Here is an 18,158-nt window from a genome sequence, read left to right as displayed (position 1 = left end):
GCCATCGTGACAGACTACCTAAGATAAAACAGATTAAAGAGGGACATACAGACTGTGGCTCAAGATTTCAACCTGTGGTCTTTTTGCTCACCATATTGAATCTGTATCCCATGCCATACATCGTGGAACACTTCACAGGAGGCTACTTCCATCCTGACAGCTAAGAAACACAGCAAAGAGTGGAGGCCCCAGAGCTTCTTCCAGGTTACCCTTCCAGAGCTAACTTCTGTCCACTGGCCCCAAGGCTGACAGCTAAGCCTTTGACCCATGATTCTCTGGAAGACACTCAGATCCAAACTGTTAGGCAGTGAATGGTTTGTGTACATTAATCGTGCACCACTTCCAGGAATACAACAGTGAATTACCTTTATAACCCACTGCCTTAAAGGACTTTATGCGCTGTGTTGACACTGGCTTTTCCTGTGTAGCATATTTTCAGAGTAGGAATTGATATATGTTTCTAGGCCGGATCTGAGTATGTTTTATCACAACCGTAGGTTGTAAAGGTGGTTAAGTATTTTTAAATACCTGTGCTCTGTGCTTCTGTCAGTATTTGTGGTGCAAGAACAGCTATTTTTTTTGTGCACAGAGTGCACGTGTGTAAATGCTGGATGTGCTCGGAGAAATTCAGGTTTTAAGTCTGTTCTTTTAGGGATGGAGAAAATATTTATTCTTGAAATTCATCTAGATGAAGTAAAACAGTTGCATTCAGTCAGGCACTCTGGCCTTTTAACCTCCTCGTATTCTCACGGGGTTAGTTTTTACTGATATGGTGTTGATCGTATAAACGGTGTGCAGGAGAGAATACACCTGCGTGTTAAACACAAAGCAGCCTGTACCAGAGGAAAAGCCTCAGAAGAACTGGTTGGAGCGTCTCAGGAAATGCTTACAGCCTTAGCAGTGAGATCTGTTCTCAGGGTAAGGCTTTACTTTACGAAATGACCTTAGGGAAAAATGCCAGGTGAGTGACTTCGCTGAAGGGGGCCTAAGTGGAAACATCGGCTACTTAGTTTCTGCTTCCTTAGAAAGTTATTCATCTTGTGAGATCTACTGTAATTAGTAAGTACTAAATGACTTTAAATGACTTTAAATCATTTGATTTTTTTTTTCAGAGTCAAACGGATGAAATTCCTACATTAACAATAAAAGATAATTCTAAGTATGGAACCTTTATTAACGAAGAAAAAATGCAGAATGGCCTTTCCTCCACTTTGAAGACAGGAGATAGAGTTACCTTTGGGGTGTTTGAAAGTAAATTCAGGTAAGAAGTTTCAGAGTTAATGTGAAATCCACAGCTGTGTGTGAAACTGTAAAGGAAGAGACTTTGGATTATGAGTTGTCACTGTGTATCTGAATGGGTTTGTGTGGGCCTGACAGTTATAACAGGGAACTAACTCACTTGTTTGGGTCCTCATGGGTTACATCGTAATGTTAATTTGGGTCATTGCTTTTACTTCAATAGGACTCAAGACTGAAGAAATGATAATTTCTTAGGAAAAATAGATTAAAATTACGATGCCTGAGATTTTAAAAATCCTATACGCTGCTGCCCCAAGCGCCACAATCTGACTGGATGTAACTCATTTTCCTTTGCAGAGTAGAATACGAGCCTCTGGTTGTTTGCTCTTCTTGTTTAGATGTCTCTGGGAAAACTGTTTTAAACCAAGCTATATTACAGCTTGGAGGACTCACTGCAAACAGCTGGACGGAAGAGTGTACTCACCTTGCCATGTCGTCAGTCAAAGTCACCATTAAAGTAGGTTGGAAGTCTGTGTGTGTCGGGATCAAGTTCTGTCAGTTTACCCTCAGTTACTTAATGTGCACAGACTTACAGTCATTTACTTTGAAACCGTCAAAATGGCTGTAGATTCATGCATGGCTATCCCATGATTGTATTTGGGTTTGAATGGCTTTTCTTTTTTTCTTTCTTTCTATATTTTTTATTTACATTTCAAATGTTATTCCTTTTCCCAGTTTCCCTTCCAGAAACCTGCTATCCCGTTTGCCCTCCGCCTGCTTCTATAAGGGTGCTTCTCCCACCCACCCGCCTCCTCACACTGACACTCCCCTATACCGGGGCATCGAGCCTTGACAGGACCAAGGGTTCTCCTCCCATTGATGCTCGACAAGGCCTTCCTCTGCTACATATGCGGCTGGAGCCATGAATGGCTTTCATAGTTTATTATCTCAGAGAAGCAGAAGCACAACAAATTACATTTCAGATTTCTGTTTGACATTTTAAAAAGGTTTTTATGTGGTCCTCTACTGTGAAATGTATTTGATTGTATAGATCATGTTTCAGTCTAAGGCAGAGACTACAATTAGTGGGCTCGCCGCTCTTGAAGGTTGGCGTCTTATTTCTCCTGTGTCAAGTTGTCTCCTGTCCTCATACCATTCGTTTCACCTACCATTCATTTCATGATACCACACTCCTCTTTTGCATTGAAGGTTCTATTCATGAGGACTGTGGAGTCCTTGTAGTTTAGTATTACCTCAGTAAGTCTCACCAACCTGGATCTGTAGATATGTGTGTGTGCCTTTCCAATAGTGATTGAGGGCTCTCTAATTTAAGTGGTTGTGTAATGGTCATATAAACCTAAGCTATGACCAAGGACTGACTTTTATTTTAGAACGTGTCTCCTTTGTGCATTAAGGAATTGGAAAGGAGAAATAGTGTAAAGCCACCTCTTTTAATGTATAACATAACTGTCTTTTAAATAAATGTATGTATTTATTTAAATATTATTTATTTGAATGTGTGTATTTATAAATACATTTGATTTTCCATTTTAGACTATATGTGCACTCATTTGTGGACGTCCGATTGTAAAGCCAGAATACTTTTCTGAATTTCTCAAAGCAGTTGAGTCCAAGAAACAACCTCCAGAAATTGAAAGGTATATAACTCAGGTTAAATTTAATAGCCTAGAAATGAGTAGGCATTGGTTTTACTCATATTAATCCCATGTTAAATATTTCTTGTTGCCATGGAACAAATCTTAAGTAAGTGTCAATATTTAAATAGCACAATGTAAGGACAATGAATGACCCTCATGTGTGGTCAGAAGAGCATGCATGACAGTACCTGGTATCATCCGAGAGGACGCCCAAAACTGTGCTGTACAGCAAGACTCTTGAAGTCAAGACTCTGCTCTCTGTTTCCTCATCCAAAAATGTGGCTAGGCTGATATAGAGGCTTAGCCTCCACACTCCTGCTCCAAACTCAGCAGGAGGCTTAGTCAGAAGGATGGTGAATTCACAACTAGCTCGAACTGCTTGGTGAAACCCTTTCTCAACCAAACGAAGCACACCTGTGTGTCATGGGTGACAAATACTTCCTAGCTGAGCTATTTTCGATATGAGTAGTAGTATGCAGTGTGTAAAGTCTGAGTATGTTGTCTGATACAAGTGCTTGCTGCTGCTAACTGTAAAAATATCTGAATAGGTTTGTGCTCTTATTTGCTTTTGCTATTCTGTCAAATATTGACCAACCGTCTTAGGAAATTTATATATATATACTTTGAAGTAATACACATTGTGATTAGATAGGAAGAAACCTGATGCTTTTCATAGGTTCCATGGTAAAGCTGACTGTTGGTGAGCTTATCTTTATAGGTTACTATGTAATGTATGGTACGTGTGCCACGGTAGACGAGTGGATATCCTTCCACCACATGGGTGCCAGAGATTGAGCTCAGAGCATCAAGTTTAGTGGCCAGTGAATTACACACAGAACCATCCCTCCTGCCCTGATGTTATCTTTGATTCAGGGTCTCATATGTCTCAGGCTAGCCTGAAACTCATGTGTTCAAAAGATGACTTTGAACTTGTGATCATCTTTCCTCTCCTCCTGGCTAGCAGGATTACAGGTGGAGTTCCACACTTCACAGTTTCTGTGCGTACCAGGCAAACAGTCTACCAATTGAACTACGTCATCAGCCTTAAAGAAAAAATTTTAATTAAAATGTTTTGCAAGTTAATTTTATTATTAATTTTAAACTACCTAATTCAAGTAATTTTTTTTCCAATACAGATTTTTTTTTTTTTAATAACCCTGGCTGGCCTGGAACTCAGTATGTAGACCAGGCTAGCCTTGAACTCACAGAGATCTTTGCTTCCTGAGTGTATTTTTGGCTCCACTTGCTTGTTTTAGGAACTGCTCATGCCCCTGTTGATCATAGGTGTCTTTGTTTAACTTAGCCAAAAATTAGGTTCTTCTGGTTTTTTGGTTGGTTGGTTGTTGGGATGGTTGATTTGGATTTTTATATGTACATAATTTTTATCTAGGAGGTTTATTTTATAATCTGTTTATCAAATAACACGGTATTTTGGATTCTGATCAGCAGTGATTCTTAACCTTGAGTCTTACAGCCTTGTCAAACAGCTTCAGGAAGCATCCCTTACATATTTCAAATTTGGCTTGTCTTTAAACAAAACATACTGTCCTTCAGAAGTCTGTCTCTCTGTCTCTGGGGAGTCCATTAAGTCCTGTCAATAACAACTCTGACTACAAATCAGAAGCCATTGTTGATTTCAGGCTGCCTTAGGATAGAGAGCCTGGTAAATGTTTACTACAGGGCGTATGTATGTTCTGTCATTGGACTTTTAGAATTAGCCATTGAATCATCCTTCTATTCAGATTTCTATCCAAAATTAACACATGACCACAGTGAAATAGCTTTTCTCTAGGAGAACTTTGAATAACTCCTAACTCACCGCCTACTATAGGAGTCAGTTTTCTACTGGCAATTGACAATCATGTTTCTTATTAAGAGCTGGCATGGTGGTGCACTCTGGAATCCTAGCGCTCAATATGGCAAGAGGAGGCTAGCCTATGCTCTATAGCAAGACACTGTCTCATAAAAACACCTACAAAATTAAAACATATGTAGTCATTCACCCAGTAGTAGATCCTTATATCTGTATCTGTTTTTTTTGGGTGTTTTTTTTTTTTTTTTTTTTTTTTTTTTTTTTTTTTTTTTTTTTTTGAAATAGTATATAGTCCAGCTACTCTTTGAGAAGACCCTAGGTTTCTTTCCCAGCCCGGAAATGGTAAACTCACAATTGTCTGTAACTCTAGTTGAGGCCTACACATAGTATACCCACATGTATGTAGGTAAACACTCATAAGATTGAAAACAATAATAATAGAAACAAATATAAAAGGGATAGCAAATAAGCTATAGTAACTCTTGATATCACTACTGTTTTAGTTCTGAAAAGGTGTTGACTAGGTCTGAATTTAAATCAGGGCCGTGATACGGTGTTAGTCTGCAGCAAGTGCTGTCCTGTTTAGTACAGTTATGTCTGCATCCTGCAGGTCATCAAGAAAAAACAGTAAGACCGTCCCCAGTGTGTGTTCCTGATGTGATTTGTGATTCCTTGTTTCTGTCACCTTTAGAAGACTCGTAAAAGACTGTTTAATTGTGTCATGTATATTCTGATAGCAACGTCTACATTGCATATGTCTGATTGTAAGGGAAACAGGGGGGTGTTCCCATTCAGTTAGTACAGAACTCTCATGTTGTGGCATGTTCTCTCAGTTATGTCAGACAAGCCACTCACTGTCCGGAGAGTCCACAGGTCTCTAGCATGCATGTATAGCTTGCTGGCTATGTGAAGACTACAAATTCTGCCAGCCCTTTGCATAGCCATTTCTGGATGATGTTTGTAGTGGGGAATCTTGGGAGAGGAAGTGGTGACTCCTGAAATAAAGAGCGTGCTTGCTAACAGCAGTCGGATTTGTAAACGCAGTGCTCTTAACTCTGTAGCCCAGGCTATGACTGTGCCTTCTATACATTCACCAAGGAACTTGGCTGAGAAGAGATGTGCCACTAACAACCTCTCACCTTTTTTTCCCCTTAAATATGTGTCGTATGTAATCATCTTTCCTAGTGTATTCATTTTAAGAAAATACAGGCATTATATGCGGAACTGGTATTGTATTTTAGGAAAAGCCATTTTGGTTATTTTGTTCCAGATAAAAACTCTTTGCCCAAAACAAACCCTTCAAAGTACTAGCTTTTGTTTCTACCTCCTGGGGGTACAGACCTGTGTCAGTGAGCCTGGTCAAGTAATACTGAAATCCGCCTTTGTGGTAGCACGTAGTCACTCTGTTTGCCCACTTAATAGTGATCATAGAGAATGGTGCATAATTAGAGTACGTTTTGATTATCTTTACAGTTTTTACCCACCCATCGATGAACCAGCTATTGGAAGTAAAAGTGTCGATCTGTCCGGACGACGTGAAAGAAAACAAATCTTCAAAGGAAAAACATTCGTGTTTTTAAATGCCAAACAGGTGACTTTAAAGCTAGCATACATTAGTATTGCTTTTTTAAAAATTTTTGTTTGTCTGTCTCTCTGTGTATGGGTGTGCGGTTGGTCTGTTTTTCACTTTTATTTATTTACTTGCTTTTAGTTGAAATCTAGGAAGGGTACAGCATCACACGGATTCTGTGTCCACGGCCTTTGCGGGACCATGCCACCGTTTCCATAGACCTGAATTCCTTTTCGCCAAATCACTCTGCCTTTGTTTGGTTTGCCTCCAGGAGTCACCGTATTATTTTTTGCTTTATACACATAAGCACATCTCTTGTCTAAATAGAACTCAGATTCATCTTGGGCATAAATATCTTCAGTTTTAAGAAGAGCCCTGTGTTCTCTTTGGCTCTGGAAACCTTGCCTGTAGCCAGCAGAAATGGCCTTGTACCACAGCCTTCCAGACATATTTGCCTTTTAGAAGTCCTATTCCCAGCCAAGGTACCAAGATGTGAAAAGACGTGTATGGGTGGTTTTTCTGCATGTCCAGCACATGCATGCCTAGAACCCTTGGAGGTCAGCGGAGGGAGTGAGATCCCCTGGGACTAGAGTTACAGATGGTTGTGAGTTATTACCATCTCCGGTCCTCTGGAAGACCACCCAGTGCTCTTAATCCCTGACACATCTGTCCTACCGATACAGTACTGCTCTTATCGACAGCTGGTAGTGCTTCCCACTTGGGGTTTTCCTGTAGATGTGTGAAGGAAGATAAAAAACTACCTGTGCACCAGACCCTGCTCAGTGATTATGTATCTGACTCTGGTACTTCCTAACACTGGCTAATGGGCCTATTTCATTTACGTGAGCACCTTAGTGGGGAAGACAGAAAATAATTTAAGTCCTAACTGGTTTCCTAACAGAACATTTGTGTTCCAAAAATGTGGATTTCAGAAGTTTATGTTATGAACTATGGAGTTCACCTACCCCAGGAGAACCGTCGGGGTGTGATGAGAAAACAGTGTAGATGTGGGCTACAGACGGGGCTGCTGACCTAGGGGCTTTCAAATGGAGGCCCAAGTTCCCAACTGGGAAGGGGATGACACTTCTGTTTTCCTTGCCAAGTTAAATTTGTGCAGAATGGGAGTGTATTTAGAACCCTCACTGCAGCTGGTGCTTTGCCTTTTAAAATGCTTCTTCCCGTTTCCAGCATAAGAAACTCAGCTCGGCAGTTGTTTTCGGAGGTGGGGAAGCCAGGCTGATGGCAGAAGGAGGTGAAGAGGAACAGAGCTTCTTCTCAGCTCCCGGAACCTGTGTTGTTGACGTAGGAATAACAAACACACAGCTCATAATTACGGACTCCCAGAGGAAGTGGATTCATTTGATAATGGATATACTTCAAAGGTACACAGCTCTTCACTAATTACAAGTGAAAGTAGGTTTTACATCAGCCCAGTTAATACAAAAGAATAAACAAGGGCTTATCATGCCATGTTCTCGAGAACTGTGATTTGAGGGGCTAGGTAATGGAATATCTGTGTAATTTTATCTAGGTACTTTCTGTCTTTTGCTTCTCTAATAAAATCTATAGAATTTGCTTCTTTTGGTTGTTTTGTTTTATTGAGACAGGACCTTACTGTGTCTCTCTGGCAGTCCTACAATTCACAGTGTGGATCCAGCTGGTCTGGATCTGCCTGCCTCTGCCTTGTCTGAGTGTGAGATGAAAGGCATGTGCCACCACACGCCGTGGTTTGTTAAACGTAATGGACTAGTAGTTTTTAAGTGCTGTATATTGCAGCTGGGGTTAAAACTCAAAAGAATCTTTTCTAAAAGTATGTACAATTGAAAAGTTTACCCTTCATAACCACTCGTACTTATATATTTGATAATATATAAAATTTGGAGGGTATTGTTTTGTTTTTGGATTTTTATTTTATTTTACTTTTTGAGACAGAGCTGGTTTCAAACTTGCTATGTAGCCAAGGATGACCTTACTTTTCTGTTTATGCCATAAAATTTTAGCATCTCTTTGGGAAGAAAAATACATTTTTGAAACTCAGTATTAAATTAATGAAAGTTGTTAGTTTTAATATACGACTATATTTAAACTATTTTCTTCTCATAGGCATGGTCTCAGACCTATTCCTGAAGCAGAGATTGGATTGGCTGTTATTTTTATGACTACAGAGAGTTACTGTAATCCACAGGGCCAGCCTTGTACAGGTAAATCAAACATTTTATTAAATCTTTACAAAGTGTGTGTGTGTGTGTGTGTGTGTGTGTGTGTGTGTGTATACACACTTTACTCTGGTCATACTTGGCAAAGTGTGACTGTATTACCCTTCTTTAAAGCCCATCTATTTATACGTCCATTAATTTACTCACTTGGTACATGGTTCTGCTGTAATGCTGGTGCTGCTCTGGTTGCTGAGGGTTCATTAGTGAGTGGAATGAGCAGGGCCCCTGCTCTTCTGAACTCTCTGTTCTAAAGGTCAGGATGCAGACAGTGCACAGGCAGAGCACACACCTCAGTTCAGGAGAGCCAAGTGTGAAGAGGGAGCTGGCGAGGCGTCGTAACCCTGACTGGAAGTGTGCAGGCTCAGACTGCACGGAGGACGAGGCACTTGAGTCCCTGCAGCCTGAAGTGCTTAGGCAAGGCGGCTGCACGGGGCCTGACATAGAATTCCAGGCAGAGCGATCGCATGGCTCTGGTGTAGCAAATGGATCCTGGGGGTCCAGAATGGAAATGCAGACTGAAGACTACTGTGGAGCTACTCAGAGATGGCCTCAAAGATTGCTCTGCTACATTTGGGTCTCTGTGTCTCTGCTTCCACCGAGTTACCAATCCAGTCAGAATTACTAAAGATACTTAGTATGAAGGCAGGGGAATCATAAACCTAAGGTGTTTAGATTCATATGAGTTCCCAGGCTAGCCTAGACTATACAGCAAGACCCTATTTGAAAAATATAAAAATAATGTTCATTTTTGGAGAAGAGTTTTGCATCTATGTCAACTTATTTTTTTCTGACATATTTCCCCAACCAATAGGACAACAATTGACTTAGCATTTACAATGAAGTAATCAAGGTCTGCTGTACACATACTGTGCCATTTTTTAACACAAGGGACTTGGTAATACCTGCTATGAGGAACAGTGTCTTAGAATACAGAACAGCTGAGGAAAACCATATATTCTTATATCTGTCTTTTTGGAAATAAGTTGATTCATTTATAATTATTATTTTTAAAGAGTTTGATTTTTTTCATTTTACTTTCGAGACTGTAATATAATTACATCTTTCCCCTTTCCTATCTTCCCTCCAAACCCTCCCATAGATCCCTCCTTGCACTCTTTCAAATTCATGGCCTCCTTTTTCATTAATTGGTGGTGGTGGTGGTGGTGGTGTGGTGTGTGTGTGTGTGTGTGTGTGTGTGTGTGTGTGTGTGTGTGTCTAGTTTTACTTGTATGTTTGTAGGAATGACTACTTGGTACTGGATAACCAGTTGGTGTGCTCTTCTCTAGAGAAGACAATCTCTCCCACTCAGTTGCCTGTAGTTCTGTATGTAGGGTTGAGGCCTCCTAGGCTTTCCCCTGACCACTCCGGTTTATCTATTATTGTTAACCTTATTTAGGTCACATTTCAGCAGTCGTGTTGGTGAGGCTATGGGTGTTTGTCTGGCATTCCTAGGAAGCACAGTCTCTTAGCAAAGCCCCGATCCTCTGGGTCTTGCCGTGGCTCTGTCTCCTCTCCTGCAGTGTCCTCGAGCCTTAGGTACAGGAGTTGCTATGTCCTGCAGGACAGGGGACTTCAGAGAGGTTTATGTGTATTTCTCCTGATAGCTTTTCTTTGCCTGCTTTCATGAACAGTTTTTGGACTTCAGCTAGAGGACATGGTCCCCACTTACACTTGGGGCTGCTGTAGTGCATTGACCTGTACCTGTGCAGTTGGGCACTCTAATTTAGCGTTTAAATGGATAGGGAATATTTGAAATTAGAGTTTGGAAGGAGTGAGCCACTGAAGGCTTAGTGACTAGGGTTCAGGTATAGAGAGACTGTGGTACTGATTAGCAGCAGTCACTGCTGCCTTTGCATGTACAGAAGCCATCAGAAACATTTTACATGCATCAGTACAACTCAGCTTGAAACAAGAATCTTTTTAAGGGTGTTTTATGCAGTGTATAGGCAAGGAAACTATTGTAGAGAGAAGTTAGCACAGTAATGGGAGTTCATAAACCAGCCAGTCCACAAGGCCAATTCTCACCTCCCAGCCGTTGTGACATCGTGCTGCATTGCACACTTGTAGTCTGATCTGCTCACTGAAGCACACTCGTTTCTTCTCCTGCTGACCAAGTCCTACAGACATAGAGTTTGAAGTGCTTAGGTTGTTTTAAACATGTAATGTAACTTCTCCTGCTGGAATTGTGTCATGATTAATATTTTCCCAAAGTTCATGAATAAAATTCCCAGAATTGATCCTTAGATTAGAAGCTTAAAGATGAACTCTTCACCCTTTAACAAGAAAACAAACATAGCTCCCTGCAGATCACCACATTCTTGGAGAGGCCATCCCTTCCAGTCTGCTACAAATCTGTCCGACTTTTAGAAGTGGCATGTGCTATTTGTTTTGTGGTTATTATGGGGGTGGGAACCAGAAGTATCAGTCATTTAAGGCATAAACCATAAACATGAAAATAGCTGCTGGTCCTGTGTCAGTACCCCCTTTGTGGCATCTGCTTTCTGTTTCTTTTTAATTCCCAACTATATATATACACACTGCAGAAACAGTTTTTACTTTAAATTGGGATTCTTTAGTTCAGAATGTTCTAGGAAGTAGCCCAGACAGCTGGGTGCTTTATTTGGTTGTAAGTGCATGTTTTGCGCAGTACTCAAGAGCCACTGGCTTTTATGTTCAGGATGACAGCTAACAGGGACACAGTCCCGCTGGCTTCTCAGCGCGTCCTTATTGCCGTCCATATATCTATTTATGCTGCCCCAAAATATAACTTTGTATAATTGCTCCCGTCTTCTGTGTAATAGTTGTGATTTTCTTTCTTGCATGATGTACAGAGTTAAAGACGACGACTCCAGGACCAAGCCTTTCCCAAGGCCTGTCAGCCAATGGAAAAGTCATCCCCAGTGCTCCAATGAATATGACCACATACGTAGCTGACACAGAATCAGAGCCAGCAGATACATGGTAAAGCATCTCTTAGCTTGCTGTTGTAATTTTTTTTATCAGTTAAGAGCATATTCAAGAAAAAGGTTCTGTCTTTATCAAGACACAGCATGGAAGACGGGGCTGCCAGGGAAAATGATATCTCATAGGGATCAGCAAATTTTTTCTTTTTCTTTTCTTTCTTTTTTTTTTTTGAGATAATTATATCATTTCCTTATTTCCATTCCTTCCTCCAAATATTCCCTGTATCGCCACCCCAAATTCATAGCCTCTTTTCTTTATGACGCGTGCCTATGTGTCCTCCTAAATGCATACCTACAAGCCGCTCCATCTGTGCAGTGTCACCTGTATGTGTGTGTTCACGGCTGACCATTTGGTGTTGGATAACCAACTGGCGTGCTCTTTGTTTCACGGGGAGACTTTCTCCGACTCAACACTCCTCTGTTGGATGTAGTTCTTTCAGCGAGGAAATGTTCCTGACCTGTGACATTCGGATCTTTGCTGTCGTTACCTAGCTCTGCTGCTGTAGAGTAGAGTAGCTGTAGACGGCACGCTGGGGGGGGTGGGGTGGCAGAGCTGAGGTAGGCTACAAGCTGCTCTTTCACTGCTGTTGGGTAATTTTTATTAGTCCTTTAAATGTGTCTTAAAGAGTAAAAGTGTTTGTGACTAATAAAATAAATTTGAAATATAGTAGCCCATACATATGTATTTTTAATTACCCATAGTCATATCATTGTCTAAACTTATGGAAGGGAAAATTGCTGAAACTAGAAATTTCTAAGTTTTAACTTACACTTCTGAAGACCATGATGAAATATCATAGCACAGCAGTTCTCAACCTTCCTGATGCTGTGACACTTTAATACAGTTCCTTACACTGTGGCTACCCCAAACCATAAAAGTATTTCTGTTGCTACTTCCTAACTGTAACATTGCTACTGTTATGAATCATGGTGTAAATATCTATATTTTCTGATGGCCTTCAGCGACCCCAGTAAAAGGGTCATTCAACCCCCAAAGGGGTTGCGGCCCACAGATTGAGAACCACTGTCAGGTTATCTTGCCTACATGCACATTTTTTCTTTGTGCAGTGGGTCCATACTGTATATGCTACCCAGCTGCTGGCACTACTAGCTGCTGTGGTTTGGAGTGACTGTCTTACAGTCATGTAATTTTTACATAGTGGCCTGATGTTACTATTTCACAGTGCCTAAACCATTCGTCTCTTTAATCACATAGTGATTTTTTTATGCCTTATCATAAGAAGGGTGAGTATAGTACAATAAAATAGTTTGGAAGACTCCACATTCATGTAACTTTTATTATAGTACATGGTAATTACTGTTTTTTTTTTAGTGTCTACTGTTAACCTCTAATTTATGCCTACTTTATAAATTAATGGACTGTATACATAAATATATGTATTTATAGAATTTCACACTGTCATTGTTTTCAGGCCTCAAGTGCCCAGTGGTGTTATGTTACAGTTAATATTAAAAATACCCTCAGACCCTCGCTAGTTGGCAGTGTCGAGCCATATGGCATTAGCGAGGTATTTTCATCTCAGTCAGCAAAGCGTCTCCCTGCTAAGCTCCCAGTCTCTATCCCACGCTGCTGCCAGCTTTGTCTGAGCCCAGCAGGCAGTTCCCAAGGCGGGTCACTGCCACACCAGTTTCATACAGAGACTGCCTATCTCACATCTCACAGCTTTCTTACTGCGGACTCTGCTCACTTTCCCAGCATCCCAGCAACCACCCCCTGCTCCAAGCAACAGCTCCCCTCTCGCAGCTCTCTGCTCCTGCTGTGTACGTTCCTGGCAACTGCTGCCGAATGGTTATAGTATCAACTCCCAGCAACCCGTTCAAATCAAAACTCCAGATGCTTGTAAATTAGCAATAAGATATAAGTTAGCTAAGTAATTTATCTCAGTAAATTTATACTCCACAGAATGAGCATACAATAAACTCAGAGCCAATTGATGATATAAACTAGATGGAATTGATGATGATTCCACCTAGGTAGGATGAATTGACCCATCCTTTAAGAAATGTTCATTACTACCTGTGGCTGTTCAAGGCCACCCGGATCTGGGTCGTCCTTCTCTGCCTCCATCTTGGTTCTCCTCTTCTTTCTCCTCTCTCCCCCCTTACCAAAACTCTGTCCCAGCCTTACTTCTTACTGTCCAGTCATGGGCCTCGCCCCATCCTTTGCCAGCCCTCACCTACATAAAGACACCAATCTACAGTCTTAGAATGTATTCCTCATGAGTTTGGATATATTACTATAAACATGTCAGCTGTATAATTGCTACAGATATCCCTCCAGAGATGACCACACAGGCACATTGTGTAGATAATTGGAAGGTTTTTCCAGGCCCCTGGACTACATTGAAGTATTTGGACCTAAGTGTAGCCCTAAGCATTTAGACCAGGAGGCTTTTAAAGGCACAGCCCATATCCTGTTATCTTGCTCAGCAGCTGTGGGGCGGGGAGTGCTGCACAGATAGACAGTTTAACAGAAGCTAAACTGCATTAGCTGCAGCATCTCGGCCTTGGGTCCTGGAGTAGAGCTGGGTAATTTGCCATGTGATTCTTAACCAAGGAGATCAAATTCTAGTTAAACCTGAACACAGGATGGAGGAACTTCTGCACTGTTTTGCTCTGTTACATAATACCTATAATTCAATATTACTTATAATTTGGGAGCTCATGTTATTTGGATAACTTGGATATCCAAATAGTTAATATTCATCCATATATTTCATTTTTCAATGTTCTTATTGAAAAATTCTGGTTTTTTGTTTTTGTTGTTTAACAGAAAGGGTTACTGTTTTTGTATTCTATGATAATTTTTATTTATGTCTTAAAACATTCTTCTATTAAGACATTTAATAAACTATGTAAGATCGTGAATACATTTTTACTATTATATTGTGTGCAGAACTTGTAAAGGAAGCTGTTAACTTGTAGTAGTTTCTTGAAAGAGCTTTATTTGGTTTTTGGTCCATTCAATCATATTGCATAAAACAATGTAAGTCTTTAAAGTATTTTCTAGTAGTCTGGAGTTCTATAGCACAGCATCTGCTGTGGTAGCATCTGGTAAATCAGATATCAGTCTGTCCAGGGTATTTTAAATGCACACATAGCAATCTATGAGTGACTCTGGAATAATATTGTTTACTTGATTTCCTGTAGTTTATTGGAACACTCTCTTTCATGAAGATACTGTAAATGTTTAAATAAAAATGACACAGGCCTACTACCTAGTTTATTGTACAGTAGGAGACTAGGTTAGGGTCACGAGTGTATCCGGCAGTGTTTCTAGGAGAGAGTGAAGGTATGTGCTGTGGGGAGCCTGCTGGCTGTGTGCCAAGAGTATGATGCCATCCTCCAGGCACTAGACAGCAGGATGCTGCTCTTTTGGAGTGGGAAACTATGTTAGCTGAATCATTCTCTACTCTTCTGAAGTTGTATTTATCAGAACATTTGGAGAGCTTTGTCTGTAAATAAAAGTTGTACTAACTGTTTGCCTTTCTGTCCTTCCCCTCTAGTATGTCTTTGAGTGAAAGACCAGAAGAAGTAAAGATCTTTGGACTCGACCAAAACTCTAGAAAGCTTTTACAAGGAACGTGCAATATAAAGGAGACCTCTAACCAAAGCTCCAATTCTAACAATGCGGCATCAAATACACTGGCTAGGGCAAAGGCCCCGAACTATCAGCTTTCACCAATGAAATTTCCTGCTGCAAGTAAAAATAAAGATTGGTCTTCTCAGCAGCAGCAGAACTCCATCAAAAACTACTTCCAGCCATGCTCCAGAAAAAGGTCTGTTGTCAATAATTCCTCTACTGTGTCCCTGAAAAAAATGGTTAGATTGATAGATAAGTGTAGAGCAGCATTTTCTTTAGCCTGTTCTATTGAAAAAGAAACAGAATGTATCTATAGAAGGTTTGTATTTATGTTTTTAGAAATTATTCTCTCTCTCTCTCTCTCTTCCCCTCCCCCCCCCGCCGTGTGTGTGTGTGTGTGTGTGTGTGTGTGTGTGTGTGTGTGTTACAATGTTTTCGGAGAGCAGGAGGTAACTTGTAGGTGTCGGTTCTCTCTTTTCACCATGTGAATCCTTGGATCCACTGTAGGTTGTCAGTGTCTTAGTAAGGGTTTCTATCACTTCCACAAAACGCCATGACCGAAAAAGCATGTTGGGGTGTAAAGGTTTGTTTGGCTTATACTTCAGGTAATAATCCATCATTGGAAGAAATCAGAACAGGAACTCAAGCAGGGCTGGAACCTGGAGGCCGGAGCTGATGCAGAGGCCATGGAAAGAATGCTGCTTAATGGATTGTTTCCCTTGGCTTGCTCAGCCTGCTTTTTTTTTTTTTTTTTTTTTTGATCCATTTGATAAGATATAATTGCCCACCTAAACATACAAAGCCATGTACACATCCATCATCCATCCCTTAAGAATATTCATAACAACCTGTAAATATACAGAGAGGAATCTTAACATCAGCCTCCATGTTCTCTCCGAGGCTTCTCTCCTTTTCCCATTCCAGTCTCCTTCTTGTCCCTCAAACTTCTCTCCCACCCATCCTTCCTTCTCGTCCAGTGACAGGCCTCGTTCTTTCTTGTACCTGCCTCCACCTGCGTAATGACATCATCCCACATTTCACTCTTCTTATCTAATTAAAAAAAAAAAAAAAAAGAAACTTCCTCAAATATAAGCTGAGTACAACCATTATCATTTTGTACTTAAAAGCATAAAATATACCTAATACCCAGTCCAACATTTTATCAGTTAAACAGAACATTTAGTTATCCATTCCAGCTTAAGAAAGGCTTAAAATGTATGTTATATCCTGGCTAGCTTGTATACTATCTGATAACTCTGATAAAAAGCCTGATAGGCTATGAAACTATAATCAGTCTACAACCCTGTTAGAAATCTGGGAATGACCAAATGTCTATACACATAGGAAGCTGAACACGGCTTCCAGAACTTAGAGGTTGTAGAGACAAATCTCCAGTAGCACAGTCCTCTGTTAGCAACATGTAAGCGCAAGTTTTCAGCTTTCTGGTCCAAAATCATCTGACAGACTCTTGAAATGCAGAAACCTGGAAGGGCTGATAATTCTGGCTCGGCAGAGATTATCAGTCAACAACTACTCTGCATTAGGTGTCCTTTTTTGGACAGTATTAGTCTGCAGATGAATCAGGAAGTTTCTACCCAATGGCTACCTAGCCACAAAGTATTCCCTCACCTGGAGGTAGAGATATTCAATTTCTTCATTAAATCTGCCAAAGGGGAACCGTTAGGAGCAGATATGTCTCAACCAAAGATAAATAACTTTAAATCTCATATTCTGTGGATTTCTGACGTTTTTGAAAGCATCATAAAATCTATATAAGATAATCTGGAAAAGTTGTCCGTTAACTATCTTATTATCTTGAAAGTATTCTAACAAACTCAGAGCCATGAATTTGCTATTTGTGCCTTAACTCACATGTATAATCAACTCAGAAGTTTGTAATGCCATCAAAGGCATTACATAGAAGGACTGGCTCTAAACCTTGTACTTTTAAATTTTTTAACAAATAAATTCTATACCAAAGCAAAGGTATGATTTAGCTTAATTACCAAATGAGATTATAGCTGTACAACTCAATCTAGCTAATTCCTCCCTGATAAATTACAGCCATTCCTAAATTCCTCATGAAAACAGCCTTAGAACAACCACTTTCAGTCCCCCAAAAGTTCAGGGAATTGGGGCGACGACTCTTCTATAACTTCTTCAAGCTGTACATGAGCGTTGAGATAGCCTTGGGGGTAGGGAGTAGGAAGAATGAAGCAAATGCTGTAGCCGATGTGTCCTGACTGGACCCAGCTGAAAGTCCTTGAGACCAGGATTCCAAGTAGGCACACTCTGTAAAATACAACTCTCAAGACAAAAGTTTAGAATAATAATATCTTTTTGTTTGATTCTCTTGAATCTAGTTTTTAAGGTGGTCTCCCTCTCTCAAATCTGATGAGGTTTCCAGAGCCCAATCACTGTTTTTAAAAACACAAAAACAAAAACTTTCTCCCAGAATATTGTGTTCCCTAGTCTGTAACCAGGAAAGCTTGTATCTTGCACTCTCTCCCAGAGTAATAATATAACCATAAAATTCATATAAAGTAATCATATAACTCATAAAACCATTATGAAGATTAAACAATTTACAAAAGGAAGTAAGCTGAACAATAGTGTTAAACAATTAGCCTGATAGGCTTTTCTAATCTGTCATATCAGGAAATTAACCCAAAATTCCTATGGGGCTCACGTTAAGAGAATCTGAACTTCTTATGGTGGAAAATATCAAAAATAACCACAAACCCTCGGTAACCGGCGTCAGCGAGCCATATGGCCTTTAGCAGGTACATCATAAAACAAATTAAACACTTTCTATCAATTCTAATACCAATAAGCAACTTATCAAACCAGGACTTTAGCCCAAAATATATCAATCTGTCAAGCTCTCTACCCGAGCCTCAGATCTTTATTTAACCTTAATAACTTGTAAATATCACAATTCTCAACTTAGAGTCAGTGACTAATTCTCCCTATCTAAGTTCCGAACCATGGATTAAAATCCCCACACGATTCAGGTAATCTCTGTACTTTCTTCTTAAAAACAAACTTGTTCACCTTCTAATAAGAAGGTCATTAAGAAGTAGCTTGTCTAACTA

At 40.3% G+C, this 18,158-nt stretch overlaps 1 protein-coding gene across 1 annotated transcript in view; it reads left to right on the top strand.

Annotated features, from left to right (window-relative positions):
• The window catches only part of Nbn (nibrin), a 36,143-nt gene that overhangs the window by 4,971 nt on the left and 13,014 nt on the right, over nucleotides 1-18,158 (top strand). The window contains exons 3-10 of the mRNA XM_032905532.1: nucleotides 1,113-1,261; nucleotides 1,597-1,756; nucleotides 2,794-2,897; nucleotides 6,184-6,301; nucleotides 7,469-7,662; nucleotides 8,384-8,481; nucleotides 11,328-11,457; nucleotides 14,987-15,259. Of these exons, the coding sequence (XP_032761423.1) occupies nucleotides 1,113-1,261; nucleotides 1,597-1,756; nucleotides 2,794-2,897; nucleotides 6,184-6,301; nucleotides 7,469-7,662; nucleotides 8,384-8,481; nucleotides 11,328-11,457; nucleotides 14,987-15,259 (1,226 nt within the window). The remainder of the gene's footprint in view (nucleotides 1-1,112; nucleotides 1,262-1,596; nucleotides 1,757-2,793; nucleotides 2,898-6,183; nucleotides 6,302-7,468; nucleotides 7,663-8,383; nucleotides 8,482-11,327; nucleotides 11,458-14,986; nucleotides 15,260-18,158) is intronic.

The sequence above is a fragment of the Rattus rattus genome, chromosome 1 (genome assembly GCF_011064425.1).
Source record: "Rattus rattus isolate New Zealand chromosome 1, Rrattus_CSIRO_v1, whole genome shotgun sequence".
Classification (NCBI taxonomy): Eukaryota; Metazoa; Chordata; class Mammalia; order Rodentia; family Muridae; genus Rattus; species Rattus rattus.
Note: the sequence above shows the minus strand (reverse complement) of the source record. Positions and strands in the feature narration are given on the sequence as shown.